Genomic DNA, 23,480 nt, shown 5'->3' on the forward strand with positions numbered 1-23,480 from the left:
CGCTTGATTACTGGCGAAAGCTCTGGGTCACTATCATACCCTGCTGAGATCTGATTCGCAATTCCTTGATTCACATCCAGAGAGAACTCGATTCCATTCAGTTCCAAGTCTGGTCGACGTGACAACGGGTCTGCTATGTTACACTTCCCTGGCTTGTGATGTACCGTGTAGTCATAGTCGGCCAGGAATTCAATCCATCGAGCCTCTCTCTTGGTTAAGTTTGGTTTGGTCCTGAGGTAGACAACTCCCATGTTGTCGGTGTAGAGTTGAAAATGGCGAAATAGGTAGACTCGCCAGCACTGCAGGGCGTACACTACAGCCAAAGTTTCTCGCTCGGCGGCCGTGTAATTCCGTTCGGCAGAAGACAGCTTTCGGCTCACGTAAGCCACAGGATGCCGGGACTGGTCCTCTGCTTGCTGCGTTAAGACTCCTGCCACAGCAAAGTCACTTGCGTCAGTCTCAACGGGGAAATCCTGACTGACGTTTGCTAGTCGCAACACTGGTGCATCCAGCAGAGCAGACTTCAATCGCTCAAATGCCTCCTGTCGAGTCTCATTCCACTCGAAGCGCACATGTTTCCCTGTCAGTTCCTCCAGGGGTTTGGAGATGGCCGAGAAATGGTTAATGAACCTTCGAAAGTAATTAGCGAATCCCAGAAACTGTCTTACGTGCGTGACCGTCGTCGGGACAGGCCAGTTATGCACGGCCTTGATGTTCTCTGGATCTGGAGAAATGCATTGGCCGTCTATCCGGTGCCCAAGAAACAGAACGTCTGTCCGGCCGAATTCACATTTAGACGGTTTGCAATATAGCTCATTCCTCCTGAGGGCGTTAAAAGATGGTTCTGACATGATCGAGGTGCTCCTCCCATGATTTGCTGAATATGAGGATATCGTCTAGAAACACCACAACGAATTTACGCAGGTATGGCTGGAGGACACTGTTCATCAAGGTTTGGAATGTTGCCGGGGCATTTGTTAGGCCGAAACCCATCACTGTGAACTGAAAGTGACCGAATGGGGTATTTATTGCTGTCTTCGGAATATCTGTTTCTTCTATTCGAATATGATTGTAACCGGACCTCAGATCTAGCTTGGTGAAATACGCACTGCCTTGGACGGTATCAAAGAGGTCGTCAATATTCGGTAGGCATGCCTTGTTCTTAATGGTTATGCGGTTTAGCTCACGCCAGTCGCATACCATTCGAAGTGTTCCATCCGCCTCCTTTACGAAGAACACAGGGGCTCCGTATGGGGATTTGCTGGGCTGGATGAATCCTCTACGGAGCAGCTCGGTGATCTGAGCTTGAAGCTCATCCATCTCTGGTTTTGGTAAACGATATGCTGCACGAGATGGCGGTTTAGCTCCTTCTTCCGTTTTTATCTCGTGATCTGCGCCTCTTCTGGGTGGCAGCTTGTTTGGAAGCTCATCGGGAAAGACGTCCCCGAACTCCTTCAGCAGGTCCTTGAAATCCTTCTGATCCTCCCTACCCGGACTATCCACCGTCTGTGGCTCGTCCGGATCTGCTGTCACATACGCTAGGATTCCTTCTGCGCCACCTCTCATTGCATGCCTAGCCTGTTTCCCTGAGATGAGGAACGTCTCGATCGGTGGGTTGGATTTGTCCGTGCCATCACTTTCACTCGGTTGACAGATGATGGATCCACCCTCCAGCTTGATTTCATTGGTACGAAAATTGATCTGTGGGTTCGTCCGGGTCAGCCATGGTTTGCCGAGGATCACGTCATACCGCGTCATAGGGAATACTAGGAACTGTTGGTGCTCGCTAAAGTCGCCGACTACGGTCTTCAAGCTGTCCGTTTTCGTAATAGGCTGTGAGCGGACCGATCCATCAGCAAGTGTGACGTTCAGGACGTCGCTACCGGTTGTTGTGGAGATGTTGTGCTTCTTGACAAGGTCAGTTGAAATGAAGTCGTGGGTTGACCCAGAATCCAGTAGCATGGTAACGCGACGTCCATTTATCTTGCCCTGGACGCGCATTAGGTCGTGTTTGTTGTCGGCGGAAATGCTCCCTGTGCTGGCGGTTACTTCATTAGGCCGGCCAACAGTATCAGGTGACGAATGCTTGACAGGCGAGGCTTGAATTTCGGTCTCCTCGAGGCGTGGTTCCTCATTTGCTAAGGGGCTGAATTTGTTCTGAACTTTGATTCGTGGCCTATTCCTGGGTGCTCTCGTGTTCGCCAGTAGTCGCACTCCCTTCCTTACTGGCGTCCATCGTTTAAAGAAGGCTTGCTTGTGGCGTTCCTCCCTCCTTCTGGACAGAATCTGGCAATATGGGCGGGTTTCCTGCAGGTGAAACACAGCCTTGAACGACCCTCTGGCTCCCTGGTTTCTCTCCCACCGGATGGTGTTGGTTGGCTTGACCAGGGTCCAGGCTGGCGCCTCTGATGCCCTGGTGCGCGCACTGCCTTGGCGTAGCTTGCTTGGGCTAGCCGCATCGACTGGTCTGCTGAGACCGCAGCTCGTATGGCTTGGGCCAAATGTTGCGGATGCTCCCTAAGTACTTCACCGCTTAGGCCCTGAGCCAGCCCACGCGTGAACAAGATAGCTCTGGAGTGGTCATCAAGCTCGGGAACTTGTAAGCTAAGCCGCGAAAATTTGTTGATGTATTCGTCAAGAGTCTCATCTTGGTGAAGAGCGAATAAGTCGATGCGCGCCTGTTCCCTGTCATAAACCGGGCCGTACACTTCTCCCAGCTTGCTCTTCAGGTCTGGCCAGTCGGAAAACAGCGTGTTTGCCTCCTGAGAGGCGATAAACCAAAGACGAGCGTTGCCCTCCAGAAAACTCGCCGCGTAGCTCAAGCGCTCCTCCGCGTTGTCCAGCTGCAGGGACTTCATGGCGAGTTCGATGGCGAAGGCCCACTCCTTGAACTCTCTTGTATCTCCACGAAACACAGGCGGAGACTTAACATGGCGCATGCGTGGCCTCTCTCCGCTGGGAGCTTGAGCACGTCTTGGCGTTTGATCTGATCCATCGCACTGACCGAGTGCGATAAGGTGATTCAGACGCTTCTGAATCTCGAATATACCGTAGGCGACTAATGCGGCCACTGCGCATAGCACGAACATGACGAAAAGAAAAACCATCCTCTTGCTACCAGTGTAACAGTCCAACTAACTTCAGTAGTCATTCTTGGAATAAGCAATGATCCTTGCCATAATGCATTCTTATATACATGAACAAGCAATGATGCTCTCAATTGGCGGCGACTCCTGACGCTCCGTATCACTATTTTGGCCGGAAGGGGGTTTAGCAACGAGCGGCTCTCCGTTCAGTTTGACTTCGTTGGTCTGAAAGTTGATATCCGGGTTGTGTCTGGTCAGCCATGGCTTACCCAGGATAGCATCATAGCGGCTCAACGGAAAAACTGTGAAAGATTGGGTGTCGCTGAAGTCCTTCACGATAACCTTTACCGGACCGGTCCTCTGCAGTCCCGATGATGTCGATGAGCCATCAGCCAGGGTTACCTTCAGTGTTTCGTCCTTGCTCTCCGTAACAAGGCCGTTTCTTTGCACGAAAGCTTCCGATATGAAGTCGTGCGTCGATCCCGAGTCAATAAGCATAATTGCCCGGCGGCCGTTGATCCTGCCCTCAACACGGAGAAGGTCATGCTCCAAAGGAAGCTCCGTGTCCTGTACTGCGATATCAACGTTGCTGAAATGGGATTCCTGTTCGGCAACATCTTCCGAATCAGCTTGCAGCGTCGGTTCTTCCAGCTCTAGTACGCTGTAACGGTTGCGTATGTCAACCGGGTAACCGTTGGGTGCTTTCCGCTTGGTCGCCAGCGAGCGCACGCCATTTTTCACTGGCGACCAGCGTTTGGGTGTTGATTGCTGGGACAATCCCGAGCTAGGTGACCTGGCTTCCGACAAGCGAAGCATCCACCCTGCCGACTCAGGTGACGCCTCTCCTCCGGTGTTAGCCTTTGGGGTCGTATGGGCTGACTTCGGTGCTGAATCGGGTTCGGCTGTTGGTCCGCCGTTTGCGCTGACCTGATCGCTTGGCTCAGATCAGTGGGGTGCTCTCGCAGCACCCGGGTCTTGACAGATGGGTGCAGTCCATTTACGAACAGCAGTCCTCGGGTCAGCTCGTCGATCTCAGGCACTTGTAGGCTTAGGCGCGAGAACTCGGTGACATAGCTCTCCAAGCTTGAGTGCTGCCTGACAGCGAAGAGATCCAGTCGCACCCGCTCTTGATGATGCAACGGACCGTATACCTTGGCGAGGGCTTCACGCAGCGCTGGCCACATCGAGAACTCCACACCCGTATCCAACGATGCGATGAGCCATAGCTTGGCGTTGCCGCTCAGGAAGCCCGCTGCGTAATCCACCATCACCGATGAGTCGGTGATTCCCAGTGACCGAATCGCCAGCTCAATGGAGAAAGCCCACTCTTTGAACTGCGAGGGCTTTCCATCGAAGATCGGCGGCTCCTTAGCGTGCCGAGGCTTCCCGGACGAATGAGCGGGCGGCACAGGGAGCGGTTGTTGTCGGTTGCTCAGACGGGCGCTGACTTGGCGACTGGCTTCACGGACCTCGCTGGCCAACCTGAATAGCAACACAGAAAGAACAAGGATCGCCACGACAATGGCGAGCTCCAAGAACACCATGTTAACCATCCTCCGCTACCAGTGTAACCGTTTGAAGGTATTCTTGGAAAAGACAATGCTTGCTCAAGGCAACACAACTGATATAGGGCACTTCGTGCCCTAAGGTGATAACGCGCGTGCTGACAGGATAGGGAAAGGTGCAAGATACAGAGCTAGAGGGCAGATAAGGTTAGCGCTAACAGGGAACTGTTACAGTGATGGTGAGGTACCAGGGGCTCCACGGACCAAAGGTCTCGGCTTCAATGCCACAAGCACGCACCAGGAAAAAGAAACAGAAATGTAAAGGAAAGCTAGATCTAGCTCTCACCCAAGCCATTCTGCATAAGCGAAGCTGTGGACGCAGCATACTGCTGCTACACTTCAACGCGGGAATGCGTATAATAATAATAATAATAATAATAATAATAATAATAACTTTCTAATTGCACTTTCTGACTGTATATAGTATCATGTTACAGTGATGGAGAGTTACTCTTAACTCGTATCCATAATTATGTCCTTTTCTCTTCCACATTAATTTATTTATGGCTCAACATCCGAGTTTCAAATAATAATAATAATAATAATAATAATGACTGGTTTTGAGGGAAAGAGACAAACGGGAAAAGTCTGAAGAAAAAATTGACTGTCACCACCAGGACTCGAACCAGGGACCCTCGCTTGTAGCCAGCGATGCTCTAACCGCTGAGCTATGGTGTAGTCGTCATCCAAGCAGAGACCGTTCAACGTTTTCTTCAGACTTCGTAACTCACACTTCCTGTGAATCCACACAGGCGGGTGGGACTCAGCCCTCACTGTAACCCACACACTTCACGTACAAACTAGCACGCGGGGAGCCCCAAGTCATAAAATATTGACTGGTTTTGAGGGAAAGAGACAAACGGGAAAAATAATAATAATAATAATAATAATAATAATAATAATAATAATAATAATAATAATGTGGAAGAGAAAAAGACATATGGATACGAGTTAAGAGTAACTCTCCATCACTGTAACATGATACTATATACAGTCAGAAAGTGCAATAACTAGGCACAAAACTGACAGAGTACTGAAACATTCGACGTCCTGACACCTAGCTTCAACACATCTCCGTAGCGCTAACCGACAGCCTTCCAACTTGGAAGGTTCAAGGTTATGGAAAGACCAAAGAGGGGAAGGCAAGCGCAACGAAAACGAGCAAAAGCTACAGTCCCAACGGAACAAAGAATGTCGATTGTTACTGGACGATGACGAGACCAGTACGATATTTGACAAAGCGGTCTAACTACAATTCGAAGCAGCAAAGCAGCACACCACCCAACTTGGGTGGGTCATAAATATCAAAGATAAGTAAAGAAAGGGAAGCTTTGCGAAAACGAATTGTACAAGCCGAAAGTCAAACTCCTACAGTACTCCTCATGCATGACATTGTGATGGACTAGTTGACTACAAAACAGATATTTATGACCCACCCAAGTTGGGTGGTGTGCTGCTTTGCTGCTTCGAATTGTAGTTAGACCGCTTTGTCAAATATCGTACTGGTCTCGTCATCGTCCAGTAACAATCGACATTCTTTGTTCCGTTGGGACTGTAGCTTTTGCTCGTTTTCGTTGCGCTTGCCTTCCCCTCTTTGGTCTTTCCATAACCTTGAACCTTCCAAGTTGGAAGGCTGTCGGTTAGCGCTACGGAGATGTGTTGAAGCTAGGTGTCAGGACGTCGAATGTTTCAGTACTCTGTCAGTTTTGTGCCTAGTTATTGCACTTTCTGACTGTATATAGTATCATGTTACAGTGATGGAGAGTTACTCTTAACTCGTATCCATATGTCTTTTTCTCTTCCACATTTATTTATGGCTCAACATCCGAGTTTCAAATAATAATAATAATAATAATAATAATAATAATAATAATAATAATAAGGTGTTTCGAAGTGCGCCACGCTTCATGTACACCGGGGAGTGCTTGAGTCAAGTGATGCGGAGCCTGTCGAAACACTGTTGGGTATGGCTTTACCCACCCTGCAAGAAGATAACATGTACAAATACCTCGGATTCATTGAATCGGCTGCGCTGCCGCATGGTGAGATAAAGAGCAAGCTTCGTGAGGATTATGGAAAGCGATTAGATGCGATCTTCAAGTCTGGATTAACGGCTGGATATTTAGCAAAGGCAGTAAACACATACGCGGTGCCACTGCTCACCTACAGCTTTGGCATCATCAACTGGCGACCCGTAGAATTGGAGCAGCTGGATATCTTGCTCAGGAAGAAGCTCACCAAGAAGGGATGGCATCACCCTCGGGCTGACAGAGAGAGGGTTCATTTGGTGCGCGCCGAAGGCGGCCGTGGATTCCAAAGTGTGGTAGATCTACATGAACAATCCATCATCCAGATTAATAAATACATCGAGGGCCACCAAGACCACATTGCCATTGCTCTCCTAAAACAGTACCATCATAAAAAAGCAAAATACTCTGTCTCCAGTGATGCTGCGAAATATTTGGCAAAGATTGGTATGGAGGAGTCAGCCACAAAGGAGCAAATACGCCAGGGATACCAGCGGCATCGGGAGGAGACAATCAGAAAGAAGCCTCTGCATGGCCAATTTTGGCTTATGCTGCAGGATGCTGAGCTGGATCGAGGGCTCTCCTTTGCGTGGTTGCGGTCTTCCGCTTTGCGTCCGGCGACAGAGAGTATTGTCATGGCCATACAGGACCAGGCTATCCCAACACGGAACTTACAAGAGATATTTAATCGAGGAACAGGTGTGTCAACGAAAACGAGTTGCAGGATGTGTGGCAGGGACAAGGAAACGGTTTTCCACATTATTGGAGCGTGTACAGCTTGTGCGGGAAGTCACTATATCAATCGCCACAACAGGTTAGCAAAATATCTCCACTGGACATTGTGCAGGAAGTATGGTGCATCGGACATTTCGAATAAGTACACAAGTCACCAACTCACCAACGTCGTGTACAGTGCTGAAACGGATGTGACAATCTACTGGGAGGTGCCAATTCCAACAGCAGCGCCCGTTGGAGCAAACAGACCCGACATTATTATCAAGGGCAAAGATGAAGCGTTCCTTGTGGACGTAAGTGTCCCTCTGGATAGGAACATCCGCCGAAAATCTGTGGAAAAGATACAGAAATATCAAGGCCTGAAGCGTGAGGTGGAGCAGATGTGGCAGGTGCGGGCCAAGATCGTGCCAGTAATTGTGGGGGCATTAGGTGGATTAACCTCCTCGACAGCTGACTTTGTGAGGGAACTGGATGCCGGAGCCAGTGTATCGATCTTGCAAAAGGAGGCGCTCCTTGGCACAGTTGACATCATCAGGTCAATAACTCAGATGAAATAATAATTACACTCTAATAAGTTACATTGGTTTTCGAATGCCCATGGTTCGAACTATTAGTTGAAGCACCTATTTGCAGAAAATAATAATATTATGATCGTAATATTAATCACTTGCCAATAACAAAGACAACAATAATACCATCAGCCCCCATTCACCGGTTTTGACGGTGCTTCACTGATGTTGAATGAGAAGAATTATATTGCTGCCTTCAGTGCTATTGTGTCGCTGAAGGGCTCGATTTCAGATTTGATGACGGTTACTTTTCAACGGATTTTGTTTTCTGATTTAGCTCTCTTGCTATTACTGTACCTGCTTGTGTTAAGTCTCATTCTCGCAGATTAGTTGTATAATAGATTGTACATGCATCATTGTAGATTTGCTGTTCACAGTATTTCTCGCTTTTTTCTTTCTTTTTTCTCAGTCTTCCTTATTACATTTTCTTCACATACAACAGCAGTACTCCCCATGGTCTTAAATGACCCGGGATGCTGCATAATACAAACACAAAACCAATAAAGCCACCCCCATAATAATAATAATTAAAAAGCTTACGTGGAGATAAAAATGTAATCAACGCAATAAATAGAGTAAGCTGCGCACTCAGTACAAACACCATTAGCAAAACTTGTTTTCATGTAAATAACTAAGCTTGTTCCTAAACGTTTTCTTCGCCATCTCATCAGAGGATTACTGGCAAATCAAAACTAGCTCTAAACTCAATATATATATATACGCACAATGCCAGTAATAATTTAGACCCTAACTAGCGCGAGAAAATGAGAGCTGAAAGAAACATGACATCAATCAACGATATCAGGTGACAACGGATGCGATAGATTCACCACTAGAAAGTAACCATGCACCACAAACGAGAACTACTGATCTAAATTCACAAACAATTTCAACGTAAACAAATTCTTTTTCTGCCTACACAAAATCGGCTTGGTGGTAAAAATGTAGATAGTCGTCATCGTCGTCGTCAGCATCTTCCTCATCTCCTTCCTCCTCTTCATCCTCCTCTTCATCAACACCAACTGTAACAGTCCAACTAACTTCAGTAGTCATTCTTGGAATAAGCAATGATCCTTGCCATAATGCATTCTTATATACATGAACAAGCAATGATGGACATAACACCTAACAGCAGCAGCGTGATAATAGCAGGTGATAAGTGTATCCTATTCCTAGTGTTAGTAGTAACAGTGAATCTGTTACACCATTCCCCCCTCTCAACTGTCAGAACAGTACCAATTCGAAGGAACAGTTATGGTAACTAATGATCATGCATGGATATGTGGAATGCATGGTAGCCGAAAACAACACTGATGAACTCAAGATCCAGTGCATGTCCTCTGCAAATAACGCCTGGCTGGCAGGGAAGCACTATCCTAATCATGCAGAATGCTACATTTCTATTGCAACACGTAGAAACTAGCAATACAACTGTGGCTGACAATTAAATAGCAATTTTATGAAAAACGGTCCAGGTAGGTTTTCAGCGGAATAATAGCGTTTCCTGCTTCATCCATCAAGTATTCCTCCGGCTCCCAGGTGGCATCTCGGTAGCCCTTCCATTTCACTAGGTACTGCGTGCGCCGTCCTCTCTTCTTGTGCGACAACACCTTTTCGACAATGTACCGCGTATGGCCATCCGCATCGGTTAGGGGTGGAGGTGCCGGCTGAGTACGGCCCGGTATCTCATTGCCATGGTACAGCTTGAGGGCAGCAATATTGAACACTGGATGGGCCCGAATGATTCTTGGAAGAGCTAATCTGTACGCATTCGGGGCCACTTTCTTCTGCACCTTGAACGGCCCATACCACTTGAGCCTTAATTTGTGTGAAGGCCTGTCTCGTTCCTCGGGCGTCAGCAGGAAGTCCCTGAAGACCAACACCTCATCCCCCTCCTTCAGGGCGTCCTCCACCTGTCCTCGATCCGCATACAATGATTGCCGGGCCTGCGCCGCCACGATGGCATCCTGTGCCTCACGTAGTGCGTCTACGCGGCCATCCAGCCATGACAGCGGACCATTCGTGTCCATGCCAGCTCCAGCTTTCTGCTTCGTCAATAAGCTCGAGGGAGTAACTGGATGGCATCCATGGTTGAGGAAAAATGGCGTGTTACCTGTTGACGCTTGATCGGCATTGTTGATCGCAAACTCACATAGCGATAGGAGTTCATCCCAATTGTTTTGCCTATGGTTGACGAAAGCTCTTAGCGTATCCTCAATGACACGGTTCACACGCTCAGTCATGCCATCGGTCTGCGGGTGGTTGGCCGTGCTCATTTTTAGCTCCACGCCAAGAATACTGAAAACCTCCTTGAAGAACGCCGACGTGAATCGCGGATCTCGATCACAAACTATCGTTTTGCTCAAGCCATGGGCAGCAAACACATGATCCACGTACAATCGGGCTGCCTCCTTAGAGTCAACATGAACAGTCGTCGGGATCAGGTGCACATACTTCGTCAGACGGTCCACAAAGGTTAGAATGGCGCTATGTCCTCGGCAGGTCAGCGGCAGTGCCATGATGAAATCCATGCTGATGTCTGTCCAGGGCTGTTCGGGGACTGGAAGGGACTGCAACAGTCCTGCCTTGGTCTGGCTACCCTTTACGCGTTGGCACCGGTCGCAAGATTTAACGAAGTCCTTCACAGTACTTCTCATGCCTGGCCAATAGAAGTATCTGCTCAGCTTCAGGTAGGTCCTGTCTCTCCCCGGATGGCCGGCCGTCAGGCAATCATGATTCTGTTTGAGCAGTTGCAGCCGTACCGGACCGCGAGGAATGCAGAGGCGAGCATCGCCCGATGTTACTAGGTACAGCCGCCGGTCCACACTGTTCCAGACGTATCGCTCATGCATGGCGTCTTCGCTGCAAGCCATCAAGCGCTTGATTACTGGCGAAAGCTCTGGGTCACTATCATACCCTGCTGAGATCTGATTCGCAATTCCTTGATTCACATCCAGAGAGAACTCGATTCCATTCAGTTCCAAGTCTGGTCGACGTGACAACGGGTCTGCTATGTTACACTTCCCTGGCTTGTGATGTACCGTGTAGTCATAGTCGGCCAGGAATTCAATCCATCGAGCCTCTCTCTTGGTTAAGTTTGGTTTGGTCCTGAGGTAGACAACTCCCATGTTGTCGGTGTAGAGTTGAAAATGGCGAAATAGGTAGACTCGCCAGCACTGCAGGGCGTACACTACAGCCAAAGTTTCTCGCTCGGCGGCCGTGTAATTCCGTTCGGCAGAAGACAGCTTTCGGCTCACGTAAGCCACAGGATGCCGGGACTGGTCCTCTGCTTGCTGCGTTAAGACTCCTGCCACAGCAAAGTCACTTGCGTCAGTCTCAACGGGGAAATCCTGACTGACGTTTGCTAGTCGCAACACTGGTGCATCCAGCAGAGCAGACTTCAATCGCTCAAATGCCTCCTGTCGAGTCTCATTCCACTCGAAGCGCACATGTTTCCCTGTCAGTTCCTCCAGGGGTTTGGAGATGGCCGAGAAATGGTTAATGAACCTTCGAAAGTAATTAGCGAATCCCAGAAACTGTCTTACGTGCGTGACCGTCGTCGGGACAGGCCAGTTATGCACGGCCTTGATGTTCTCTGGATCTGGAGAAATGCATTGGCCGTCTATCCGGTGCCCAAGAAACAGAACGTCTGTCCGGCCGAATTCACATTTAGACGGTTTGCAATATAGCTCATTCCTCCTGAGGGCGTTAAAAGATGGTTCTGACATGATCGAGGTGCTCCTCCCATGATTTGCTGAATATGAGGATATCGTCTAGAAACACCACAACGAATTTACGCAGGTATGGCTGGAGGACACTGTTCATCAAGGTTTGGAATGTTGCCGGGGCATTTGTTAGGCCGAAACCCATCACTGTGAACTGAAAGTGACCGAATGGGGTATTTATTGCTGTCTTCGGAATATCTGTTTCTTCTATTCGAATATGATTGTAACCGGACCTCAGATCTAGCTTGGTGAAATACGCACTGCCTTGGACGGTATCAAAGAGGTCGTCAATATTCGGTAGGCATGCCTTGTTCTTAATGGTTATGCGGTTTAGCTCACGCCAGTCGCATACCATTCGAAGTGTTCCATCCGCCTCCTTTACGAAGAACACAGGGGCTCCGTATGGGGATTTGCTGGGCTGGATGAATCCTCTACGGAGCAGCTCGGTGATCTGAGCTTGAAGCTCATCCATCTCTGGTTTTGGTAAACGATATGCTGCACGAGATGGCGGTTTAGCTCCTTCTTCCGTTTTTATCTCGTGATCTGCGCCTCTTCTGGGTGGCAGCTTGTTTGGAAGCTCATCGGGAAAGACGTCCCCGAACTCCTTCAGCAGGTCCTTGAAATCCTTCTGATCCTCCCTACCCGGACTATCCACCGTCTGTGGCTCGTCCGGATCTGCTGTCACATACGCTAGGATTCCTTCTGCGCCACCTCTCATTGCATGCCTAGCCTGTTTCCCTGAGATGAGGAACGTCTCGATCGGTGGGTTGGATTTGTCCGTGCCATCACTTTCACTCGGTTGACAGATGATGGATCCACCCTCCAGCTTGATTTCATTGGTACGAAAATTGATCTGTGGGTTCGTCCGGGTCAGCCATGGTTTGCCGAGGATCACGTCATACCGCGTCATAGGGAATACTAGGAACTGTTGGTGCTCGCTAAAGTCGCCGACTACGGTCTTCAAGCTGTCCGTTTTCGTAATAGGCTGTGAGCGGACCGATCCATCAGCAAGTGTGACGTTCAGGACGTCGCTACCGGTTGTTGTGGAGATGTTGTGCTTCTTGACAAGGTCAGTTGAAATGAAGTCGTGGGTTGACCCAGAATCCAGTAGCATGGTAACGCGACGTCCATTTATCTTGCCCTGGACGCGCATTAGGTCGTGTTTGTTGTCGGCGGAAATGCTCCCTGTGCTGGCGGTTACTTCATTAGGCCGGCCAACAGTATCAGGTGACGAATGCTTGACAGGCGAGGCTTGAATTTCGGTCTCCTCGAGGCGTGGTTCCTCATTTGCTAAGGGGCTGAATTTGTTCTGAACTTTGATTCGTGGCCTATTCCTGGGTGCTCTCGTGTTCGCCAGTAGTCGCACTCCCTTCCTTACTGGCGTCCATCGTTTAAAGAAGGCTTGCTTGTGGCGTTCCTCCCTCCTTCTGGACAGAATCTGGCAATATGGGCGGGTTTCCTGCAGGTGAAACACAGCCTTGAACGACCCTCTGGCTCCCTGGTTTCTCTCCCACCGGATGGTGTTGGTTGGCTTGACCAGGGTCCAGGCTGGCGCCTCTGATGCCCTGGTGCGCGCACTGCCTTGGCGTAGCTTGCTTGGGCTAGCCGCATCGACTGGTCTGCTGAGACCGCAGCTCGTATGGCTTGGGCCAAATGTTGCGGATGCTCCCTAAGTACTTCACCGCTTAGGCCCTGAGCCAGCCCACGCGTGAACAAGATAGCTCTGGAGTGGTCATCAAGCTCGGGAACTTGTAAGCTAAGCCGCGAAAATTTGTTGATGTATTCGTCAAGAGTCTCATCTTGGTGAAGAGCGAATAAGTCGATGCGCGCCTGTTCCCTGTCATAAACCGGGCCGTACACTTCTCCCAGCTTGCTCTTCAGGTCTGGCCAGTCGGAAAACAGCGTGTTTGCCTCCTGAGAGGCGATAAACCAAAGACGAGCGTTGCCCTCCAGAAAACTCGCCGCGTAGCTCAAGCGCTCCTCCGCGTTGTCCAGCTGCAGGGACTTCATGGCGAGTTCGATGGCGAAGGCCCACTCCTTGAACTCTCTTGTATCTCCACGAAACACAGGCGGAGACTTAACATGGCGCATGCGTGGCCTCTCTCCGCTGGGAGCTTGAGCACGTCTTGGCGTTTGATCTGATCCATCGCACTGACCGAGTGCGATAAGGTGATTCAGACGCTTCTGAATCTCGAATATACCGTAGGCGACTAATGCGGCCACTGCGCATAGCACGAACATGACGAAAAGAAAAACCATCCTCTTGCTACCAGTGTAACAGTCCAACTAACTTCAGTAGTCATTCTTGGAATAAGCAATGATCCTTGCCATAATGCATTCTTATATACATGAACAAGCAATGATGGACATAACACCTAACAGCAGCAGCGTGATAATAACAGGTGATAAGTGTATCCTATTCCTAGTGTTAGTAGTAACAGTGAATCTGTTACAGTGGCTGAGTATTGCTGATACAATAGAGCTCAAGACTAGGAAATAAACGCTGCTTGTTAAACAATATTTTAAGAAGAGATTTATGTTGGATTTCAAGTTTGTTCACAAGATGTTGACTTAGACTACACCAAGACTGACATGCATACTGGAAAATAGATAATAGATACGAGCGATAAAACATAGAACGGCATGTATTAGGCAAATGAGAACGAAGAGGATATAGTATGCCGAGAACATTACTAGTTTTCTTGCAAATATAGTCTGCATGAGGAGCCCATGTTAGACGGTCGTCAATAATAATATTATACCAAGGTGCTTATGTTCATGGACAATTTCTATGGTCGATGAGCTGCCAGGACATGATAAAGACACAGTACAGAACTGATCACTAGCACCGCTACAGAAGAACATCACTTTGGTCTTACTAGTGTTCGGTCGAGATGACAAAGTACAATACAATACAATGCTGACTCCATGGCACCTTCGCGTTCCAGTAAGCCGTGCAGAGGTACCAACCAAATAGACGTATTTCGCTGTTGCCAATCTCCCCTCATTCATCAGCCTCGGTTATCATCGCAGACACCCTACTCGTAGGTTGCGTTATCCAGACGCTATAATATATGCGCAACCAACCTGGCAAAGGCAAACTGCTTTGGCTCTTTCTTTTCCAAGAAATGCAGTCTTGCCTCCGACATATCAGTGAACAGCCTGCCTGGCCTCTGGCGACAGTGAAATTCCAGCAATCACAAGGACCCATTTCCGGGCTGACATAGTACGACGACATTTGGCAAGACCCAACTCCTCCAAAGCCACTGGACCGGACAATATCCCAGCTAGGGTACTCAAGGAATGCGCAACTGAGCTTGCGGGGCCCCTAGCACGCCTCTTCTCCCTGTCTTTCAGTACTGGCCACCAACCACAGGAATGGAAGGTTGCCCGAGTAGTTCCAGTATACAAAAAGTCCTCCAAATCCGCTGAAAAGAATTACCGACCAGTCTCGCTGCTCTCTATATGTTCCAAAGTAATGGAGTCCATCATCAACCGCCAGTTAATGAACTTTCTGGAGGGACAAAACCGCCTATCACCAAGGCAATTTGGCTTTCGCCGAGGCCTAGGTCCATCCGATCTACTTACGGGACTACACCACAAGTGGTCGGCCACATCTGGCCTTGGTGGATCTGTGGAGGTGCTTGCTGTCGACATCGCTGGGGCTTTTGACAAAGTCTCCCACACAGGTGTACTGCACAAGTTGCGGAACCTCGGTGTGAAGGGCGCCCTCCTGGACTGGCTTAGAGACTACTTAACAGGTCGTTCGCTGGAAGTGGTCATTGGCGGCAAGAGCTCCTATCGCTATCCGATCTCTGCAGGAGTACCACAAGGCAGCATCCTTGGACCGTCCCTGTTCCTTGTGTATGTAAATGATGCTGATAGCTGGTTGGCTCCAGGGTCTGAAATGGGAACATTTGCAGACGACACCACGCTGTATGCCTGCGTCAATACACGCGATGATGCCATACACCAAGCTGACAGTCTCCAAGCTTCCGTCAATGCGCTACATGCATGGGGAACACAGTGGCATGTTAAGTTTGAACCATCCAAGTCGCAGCTCCTACGAATCTCCTGCCATCGACAGCAGCCTTGGCCTGTCCCCGCAATAAACTTTGGAGGGGAGGTCATCCCACCACAGCCACACCTCAAGCTCCTCGGAGTTATGGTTGACTCCAAGCTATCCTTTTCCATGCATCTCCGGTCAGTTGCTGCCAGGGCAAATTCACGTATTGGCCTCCTACGTAGAGCTGCTCGCGTTCTGGACTGTCATAGCATGCTGGCCGTGTATCACGGCTTCGTCCGGCCCCTGCTCGAGTACGCTCCCCTTGTCTGGATGGGAGCTGCTCCCACCAACCTTGATCACCTTAACCGAGTGCAGAGGCGTGCCCTCCACATCCTGGGACCCAACATCTTGCTACAGAGCCTCGAGGCCCGACGGACAGTGGCGGCGCTGACTTTCGTCTACAAGCTACTGGGCCAACCGGGTCCTCCTCTGCTGAGATCCATGGTCCCTCCTCTCCTTGTCCACCATGCCGCACCTGTAACCCGGAGACAGTGCCAACAGTCTGCTTCACACCCCTGCCAACTGGAAAATGTTCTCCCTCCAGGCGCTCCTAACTACCTAAGACGCTCCTTTCCTTACAACATCATCAACACCTGGAACGCGCTGCCATCCTCCCTCTTCACCAAACCACCATCTTCTAAGGGCCTACAATCCTTCAAAGCGAACGTCCACTACCAATTTCGCCGAAGCCAGTGGCTTTGGGCCACAGACTCCCTCTAACAGTTCAGAACTATTTCCATCTTGAAGCTCCTCCTCCCCCCCCCAAGCATTGCATCATGTTCACTGCATCTGAACTGCCTTTGAATCTATTTTTCTCTCTTCTTGTTCTGTCTCCACCCCCCCCCCCTTCTCTCTCTCCTCAACCATTCTACCTAACCTTCTCTTGTCTTTATCGCTAAATCACCCCCTTCTTTTAGGCTATGGTGCGCAAGCTCACGTTAACGCCGAGACCATAGGTCGGTGTTGTGGGCTTGCCTCACCAGTACAGGCTTGCTTTGCAGCCCCTACTCTCCCTGCTGTTTTGTTATTGTATACTCTGTTGTCTTCTCCCCTTCTGACGAGTAGGTTGTGTACTTAGTAAAAAAAAAGGTTTTGACATGACTGTACTAAGTACATCGTAGTTGTACATTTGGAATTACAATTGTTATCATTGACATTAGACTGTATTCACAGCCATTTTATGACATTAGACTGTAGTGCTAGAGTGTTTTCACAGCCATTTTTGCTCGTTTTTCTTCCGGTGCTGTTGTGGCTGCACTCGTAATAATTATTGTGTTTATTTTGCCCGTACAAGAGGCTTGATTGCGTTGAAAAAAAATTGCTCTCTCCATCTCTCTCCCCCCTCTACCTCTCCCCCTCTCTCTAGAGACCATTAGCAAGCCTTGAAACGGCAACGCGAAGGGGGAGCTGGGTTAGAGTCCCGTCGTGACAACGCGAAACATGCTTGTGTTTGACAAGTTCGGAGGGGTCTACTCGTCACTGATGACCGCAACGAGTGGGTTTCAGTCTAGTACGTGCGATTTCAACCATGATAAGGAGAGTAGCACTGTAAATCGCGAGACTTTTGTCTTTGCAATTTTTCTCAAATTTCTCAAATTCTTCATCTATTCTTGTTGGAATAATTTTGAGGGCGAAACGTACCAAACAACCAGTAGAACCATTGATTTTGGCATAACCATTACTAACATTTTAGAATATTCTCAACTGATTTGCTGCATTGTAAAGTCTTTCGGAGAGTGTTTTGGCATGGACCTCGTGAACATAACCTTTTACTACACCCATCCATCTGCGATGTGGCTGTCATGGGTTTCTGTCACTTGTATTCCGGTAAAAGTCAATTAGACTGAATTATTTGTTCTCAAACAAAGTTCGCAAAAACCGTTGCCAGTAAAAAATATACAGAAAACTGTTTGAAACTGGAAAGCAGCCGACTCGCGTACACGGGTTGTGAACACGAGAAGCTAATCATAAATCACGCGGTGTTTCGCGTGCGTTCTGATGAACTCGTTCCGTTGACGTTTCACGGCTTGCTAATGGTCCCTTCTCCCTCTCTCTCTCTCTCTCTCTCTCTCTCTCCCTCTCTCTCTGTCTCTTTCTCTCTCTCTCTCTCTCTCTCTCTCTCTCTCTCTCTCTCTCTCCCTCTCTCTCTCTCTCTCTTGGTCACAATCAGGGCCAATGTGAACAAGTGCTCAATGACAAAGGTGGCGAGCTGAATACCCAAATACAAGCGACAAAATAGACTGTGCTACCATAACATTTAAAACACCACAGCCATTTGTTTCCTGTTACAGGCTTCATGCACTGGATTATAAACGAGCTGCTTTCCTTTATGCTTACCTTTACTCTTTTCTACTTCAGTATCTGTGCTCGGAACATCGGATACGAATACATAGGAGTATAACGGTGCAAAAGATTTTCAAACTTTGTTAGTGCTTGTCCAATACAACAGGCTGGGGATTGGGAAGATGTTATGAGAAACTGGTGTGGCAATCATGATGATGCATCCAGATCAATGTCCAACCACAGGAGTGTAGTACTACATGTATTCAGTGAGTTTTACTCTCACCCTGCACCATGGTCGGGCACAGACACATGTATAGGTGGATCTGAGTTGGCACGAGTATGGAGAGGAGCAAGATGGCGGGAGAAAACTAGATATAAATCTTATAAATAGGGAAAAAATCTAGAATAGGAGGTGGGGAATTTGCTGTGAGCGTGTTCGCTGAAGAGATGGTTGGTACACTGTTCAAGGAGACAAAACAGCAATCCACAGGCGTGGGTCTATCATTATCCAGTTATATTGATGTGTAGGTGATCACAACAGGTTGGCGTAGATGGCCAGGACGGAGAGAAAGAGGGCGACAAGCGACACTGTATGGGAGACACAGGGGCAGAGAAGAGAAATTGATGTCAACTACGGTGCCCGTCCACTGAGAGCAGTATCTTGAATACTTCCTCTTCAGCGTGAAACCAAGCATATGCATAAATGTGGTATTGTTTTGCTAACAGGGCTTGAAAGTGCTACGTCACAGTTTAGCAACAATTTCAAAAATTCAAAAACTGGACCCACATGCATACAGTTTTTGTATGGATCCAAGCACATTTCGAGCGGTCTTACTCACAGCAAGGTGATACAGGCAATCAGCAAGGTGATGCACCCACATACTGTAGGCAATAGCAAAGTCACGCCTTGGTGGATCCAAACGTAGAACTTACTACTCTCTAGCCGTTTTGACGTCATCACTTTCAAGCCCTATGCTCTTGTCTATGTCAATGAACTGATCCATCAAAATCTCAGATGTTGCTATCGTTGTCGTGATCATTCTCGTTGTTCCTGACGTCGTCGCTGTTGTTGGCTCTTCTTTTTAACACAAACAGGCAACTACCAGTATGCATTCATGCATGTGTGTGACTATCATTGCAAGACATAAAATTATAGTAAACGCAAAATGGTCTCATTGTTGACTAGTAGAGGATGCAACGATAATACATTAACGAAAAATACATCCAGCAATAAGAGTTTGGTACATACAGTCATGTATGTGTGTGTGTGTGTGTGTATGTGTGTGTGTGTGTGTGTGTGTGTGTGTGTGTGTGTGTGTGTGTGTGTGTGTGTGTGTGTGTGTGTGTATCCATAGGTGTACAGTGCTGGCAACTGAAATCCGACCCCCCCTAGCGTCTCGTACGAATCGCTAACGCGGCTAGCGCACCGCTGGGGGGGGGGGGGGGTCGGATTTCAGTTGCCAGCACTGTATGTGTTTTTGTGTGTGTCATGTACATGGCAGTACGTTTTTGTGTATGTGCACCATAGATGATAACATCCATGTGCACCATAGATGATAACATCCATGTGCACCATAGATGATAACATCCATGTGCACCATAGATGATAACATCCATGTGCACCATAGATGATAACATCCATGTGCACCATAGATGATAACATCCATGTGCACCATAGATGATAACATCCATGTGCACCATAGATGATAACATCCATGTGCACCATAGATGATAACATCCATGTGCACCATAGATGTTAACATCCATGTGCACCATAGATGATAACATCCATCTTCAAGCCTTTCAACACATCGCTCCTACTTCACTTCATTTTTCTGCTCTTGTCAGTCTACTGTTCGCTCTCCTTGATACTTTTGAAGCGCCTCGTCTGCTACTACTCAATTCCTGCATATTCCTGATATCATTTTCACATGCATGGATCACGCATACTCATAGTAACATGGAGACTCACCAATCGTAGGTCCTGAAGCTGAAGACGTGGCGACTGTGGGGGGACCAGGGGTCATCTAAAAACACATACGAGAAAGGTTGATGTGATGCAGTTGTGTATTCCTACAAGTTTTGGCCTCTCTGGATGGCTTAGTATTTAACTGCCAGCCTAGTGCCAGATGATTTGCAGCCAGGGAAGAATCTGATTTCTTGTCTGTGTGCTTCGTAGATAGTATCTCTTAATTTGCAGGCCAAAAATCCGATACATGTATATAGAATGTGAAAATGTGTGCCTTTTATGCCGTTGTTATTGGTCATCACGACCAATAATAACGGCATAATGGTTTTCATGGAAGTTGGAAATATGTTTGAGGCATGAATGTTTACATTTTAGATTCATAGGGCGATAATATTTCTGATGAATACCCATTTTCAGCAATAATTGGAAATTTGAGCATAATTGTTCAGCTGCTGTCATGGAAAGGACTGAAGCAGTGAATGTGCAGAAGAACATTGCAGGTGTGGCACGGGGTGGTTTCTTGACGACATATCGCGCATGCCATCATGAAACTACCAGTTTTGAGGATAAAACAAGGTCCAATAAAATCTCAAATCCTATATATAGGAATCGTGAAATAGGGCACAGGCCTTAGTAATATTGGGCAAGGAGATGAGCCTGAGATGTAAGTGTTTGAAAAAATAATCTTATTCAGCTCTCGATATCTACTAAGACCTAGCAAGGAAGAATTGGTCACATACTTTTTGCTAATCTCATGCCACACCCATTTTGAGCTGAAAAATATGACCAAAATCCTGTATATAGGATTTAGCAAATTAAGAGATAAGCCCATTGCGCAATGACGTAATTTGTGCCATAGACACCCCAGACAACCACCTGGGCATAGTCGTCTGGGGTGTTGAGCACTGAACAGTGCATTCCTGATCCCAGTGTACTCACATGCATTACTCATACCTTCCATATTTGGCAATGCGCAATGGGCTTATTGCAGCCTTCGTCCCTTCTGACTTCCTTCTTGGATGAAATCATGAGAACAGGAGCCAAATACGGAAACTGAAATGGGGACTTTGATGTGATAGGTGCATTTTATACTGTACATACGCTAAAGAATACTATAATAATGTCAGAGCTCCCCGGGTGCTAGTTCGTACACGAAGTGTGTGGGTTGTGAGGGCTGCATACCACCCGCCTGTGTGGATTCACATCAGGCTTGAGTTTCGAATTCAGAATGAAATGGTCGCCGCTTGGTTGACGACTACACAAAAGCTTACTTGTGGAGCGACTGTGGACGTGGCGACTGTGGGGGGACCAGGGGTCATCTAAAAACACATACGAGAAAGGTTGATGTGATGCAGTTGTGTATTCCTACAAGTTTTGGCCTCTCTGGATGGCTTAGTATTTAACTGCCAGCCTAGTGCCAGATGATTTGCAGCCAGGGAAGAATCTGATTTCTTGTCTGTGTGCTTCGTAGATAGTATCTCTTAATTTGCAGGCCAAAAATCCGATACATGTATATAGAATGTGAAAATGTGTGCCTTTTATGCCGTTGTTATTGGTCATCACGACCAATAATAACGGCATAATGGTTTTCATGGAAGTTGGAAATATGTTTGAGGCATGAATGTTTACATTTTAGATTCATAGGGCGATAAGCAAGCGTTCTTGGTTTGAGTCCTGGTGGTGAAAGTGAATTGTTTCTTCGAATTTTTCCCGCTCGCACTTGTCCTTCAAACTACTGAATACCCTCTATCTACAGTAGTACAGTCAACAAAGGCTAATAACGACTGCGGATATAACAACAATTCGCGAATAACGACAGTATTTCCATGCCCAGAGCAAAGCCCCATCTAAATGTAATACATAATGAGACTTGGGGTATAAGGAAACTTTTCTCATACCCCGTCGAGTGTCGTTATACGCGAAGCTGACTGTATTCGTTTGGTTTTTGAATTGATGTTGAATGATTCATTTTGTATGAAAGGTGAAGCTTAGCACACGATTACATGCACAAAGGGTACAAAACATTCAGAAACGTACCGGAAAGTTTTGGTAGATCGTTCGATCATTGAGTGATTGCAGCGGACGAGCATTATCACCAAAGATGAAAGCACTTGGTAACCCAGACACAGGATTTAGGCCGCTTGATAGAGAATTGAGCTGAAACGAACACCGCAGACAGAACTAAATGTATACAAAAGAGAAAGACCAAGGAACTACAAGTTACGCTATACTGTCCACTAACACCACCAGTTACTAAACAATCAGCTCCAGCTATAACATTGCATGACACTGACCGACGAAACTGACGTTCCACAACTAACTGGCTAACAGCTCTAGCACATCTTGGATGCGCACTCCAACAGCCTTCCAACTTGGAAGGTTCTAAGCTATAGAAATAACATAAGGAGGGGAAGGTGAGCGCAACCAAGATAAGCATGAGCTGAAAGTCTCAGCTGTGAAGGACAGTAGGCTGTTGGAGTGCGCATCCAAGATGTGCTAGAGCTGTTAGCCAGTTAGTTGTAGAACGTCAGTACCGTCGGTCAGTGTCGTGCAATGTTATCGCATGAGCTGATTGTTTAGTAACTGGTGGTGTTAGTGGACAGTATAGCGTAACTTGTAGTTCCTTGGTCTTTCTCTTTTGTATAAATTAAACCTTGGCTCTCCATCTGACAACTAAATGTCCTCTATATTTTGAGGGAGACCTTTGGTAGTGATATTGTTATCCTGGAAACGGAAACAAACAGATTTTTAAAAGTGGCCTGGAAATGACATGCTTCACACGGAAAACTCAAGCTATATACTTTCTCCGTTAACAAAAACTTCGTGATGGATTTTTGAGGGGCTGGTTTGGGCACAACCTGCCGTGAAATGAGTCGCATCAACTTTCTTGGCCTTCACTGGCATGCCATGAAAGAGGTACGCTGCAAGGAAAGCGACCTTTCACAACAAGCCGAGCGGAATCGATGGTTGCGCTGTGGAAGCATAGGTAATGAGAGTCATGGCGAGCGAAACTAAAACACCACTTCTCCGAAGGGATATTGCGCTGCTTGGCCTCTCTACCACTTTAGCACTAAGTAAGTTGGAGAGCGATAGAGAGCGATAAAACGGAGCAGCGAACCCACACAATGAGCGAGTGAACAAGGAGCTGCTCCGATCGCACGGCTCAATGAAAATAATTCTAAAGTCAAGTTCTTGTTCAACCTGCGCAAAGCCCAGATTCGAATGCTGATGACCATGCATTCTTTCAGAAGTCTGCAGTCCCATGAGAGTCTCATGGCTAAAGAAAGTCGACTGGACTTGCTAGCCGCTGCCGTTCAGTGCTGGCAGGGGTATCCATTAGAGAAAATGGAATCAGTTTGGATGTGCCTTTACTCCTCGTTTCGCAGAGCCCTGGAGAACGAAGATGAAACCAGGGAGTCGTAAAATATTTTTCACGACTCTCTGGTGGAAACTAG

General features: G+C 47.7%; 1 protein-coding gene across 2 annotated transcripts in view; it reads right to left on the minus strand.

Annotated features, from left to right (window-relative positions):
* Positions 1-23,480, minus strand: part of LOC135818392 (carbonic anhydrase 1-like) — a 199,853-nt gene that overhangs the window by 132,483 nt on the left and 43,890 nt on the right. The window contains exons 7-10 of one of the 2 annotated variants that reach the window (XM_065331752.1): positions 22,063-22,182; positions 21,297-21,344; positions 20,029-20,083; positions 18,131-18,644 (exon numbers count right to left, since the gene is read on the minus strand). In XM_065331752.1, coding sequence (XP_065187824.1) covers positions 18,589-18,644; positions 20,029-20,083; positions 21,297-21,344; positions 22,063-22,182 — 279 coding nt within the window. In that variant the 3' untranslated portion in view covers positions 18,131-18,588. Of the gene's footprint in view, positions 1-18,130; positions 18,645-20,028; positions 20,084-21,296; positions 21,345-22,062; positions 22,183-23,480 lie in introns of those variants that run through there. The other variant, XM_065331750.1, reaches the window with a different exon arrangement.

Source organism: Sycon ciliatum, chromosome 5, assembly GCF_964019385.1.
Source record: "Sycon ciliatum chromosome 5, ocSycCili1.1, whole genome shotgun sequence".
Classification (NCBI taxonomy): Eukaryota; Metazoa; Porifera; class Calcarea; order Leucosolenida; family Sycettidae; genus Sycon; species Sycon ciliatum.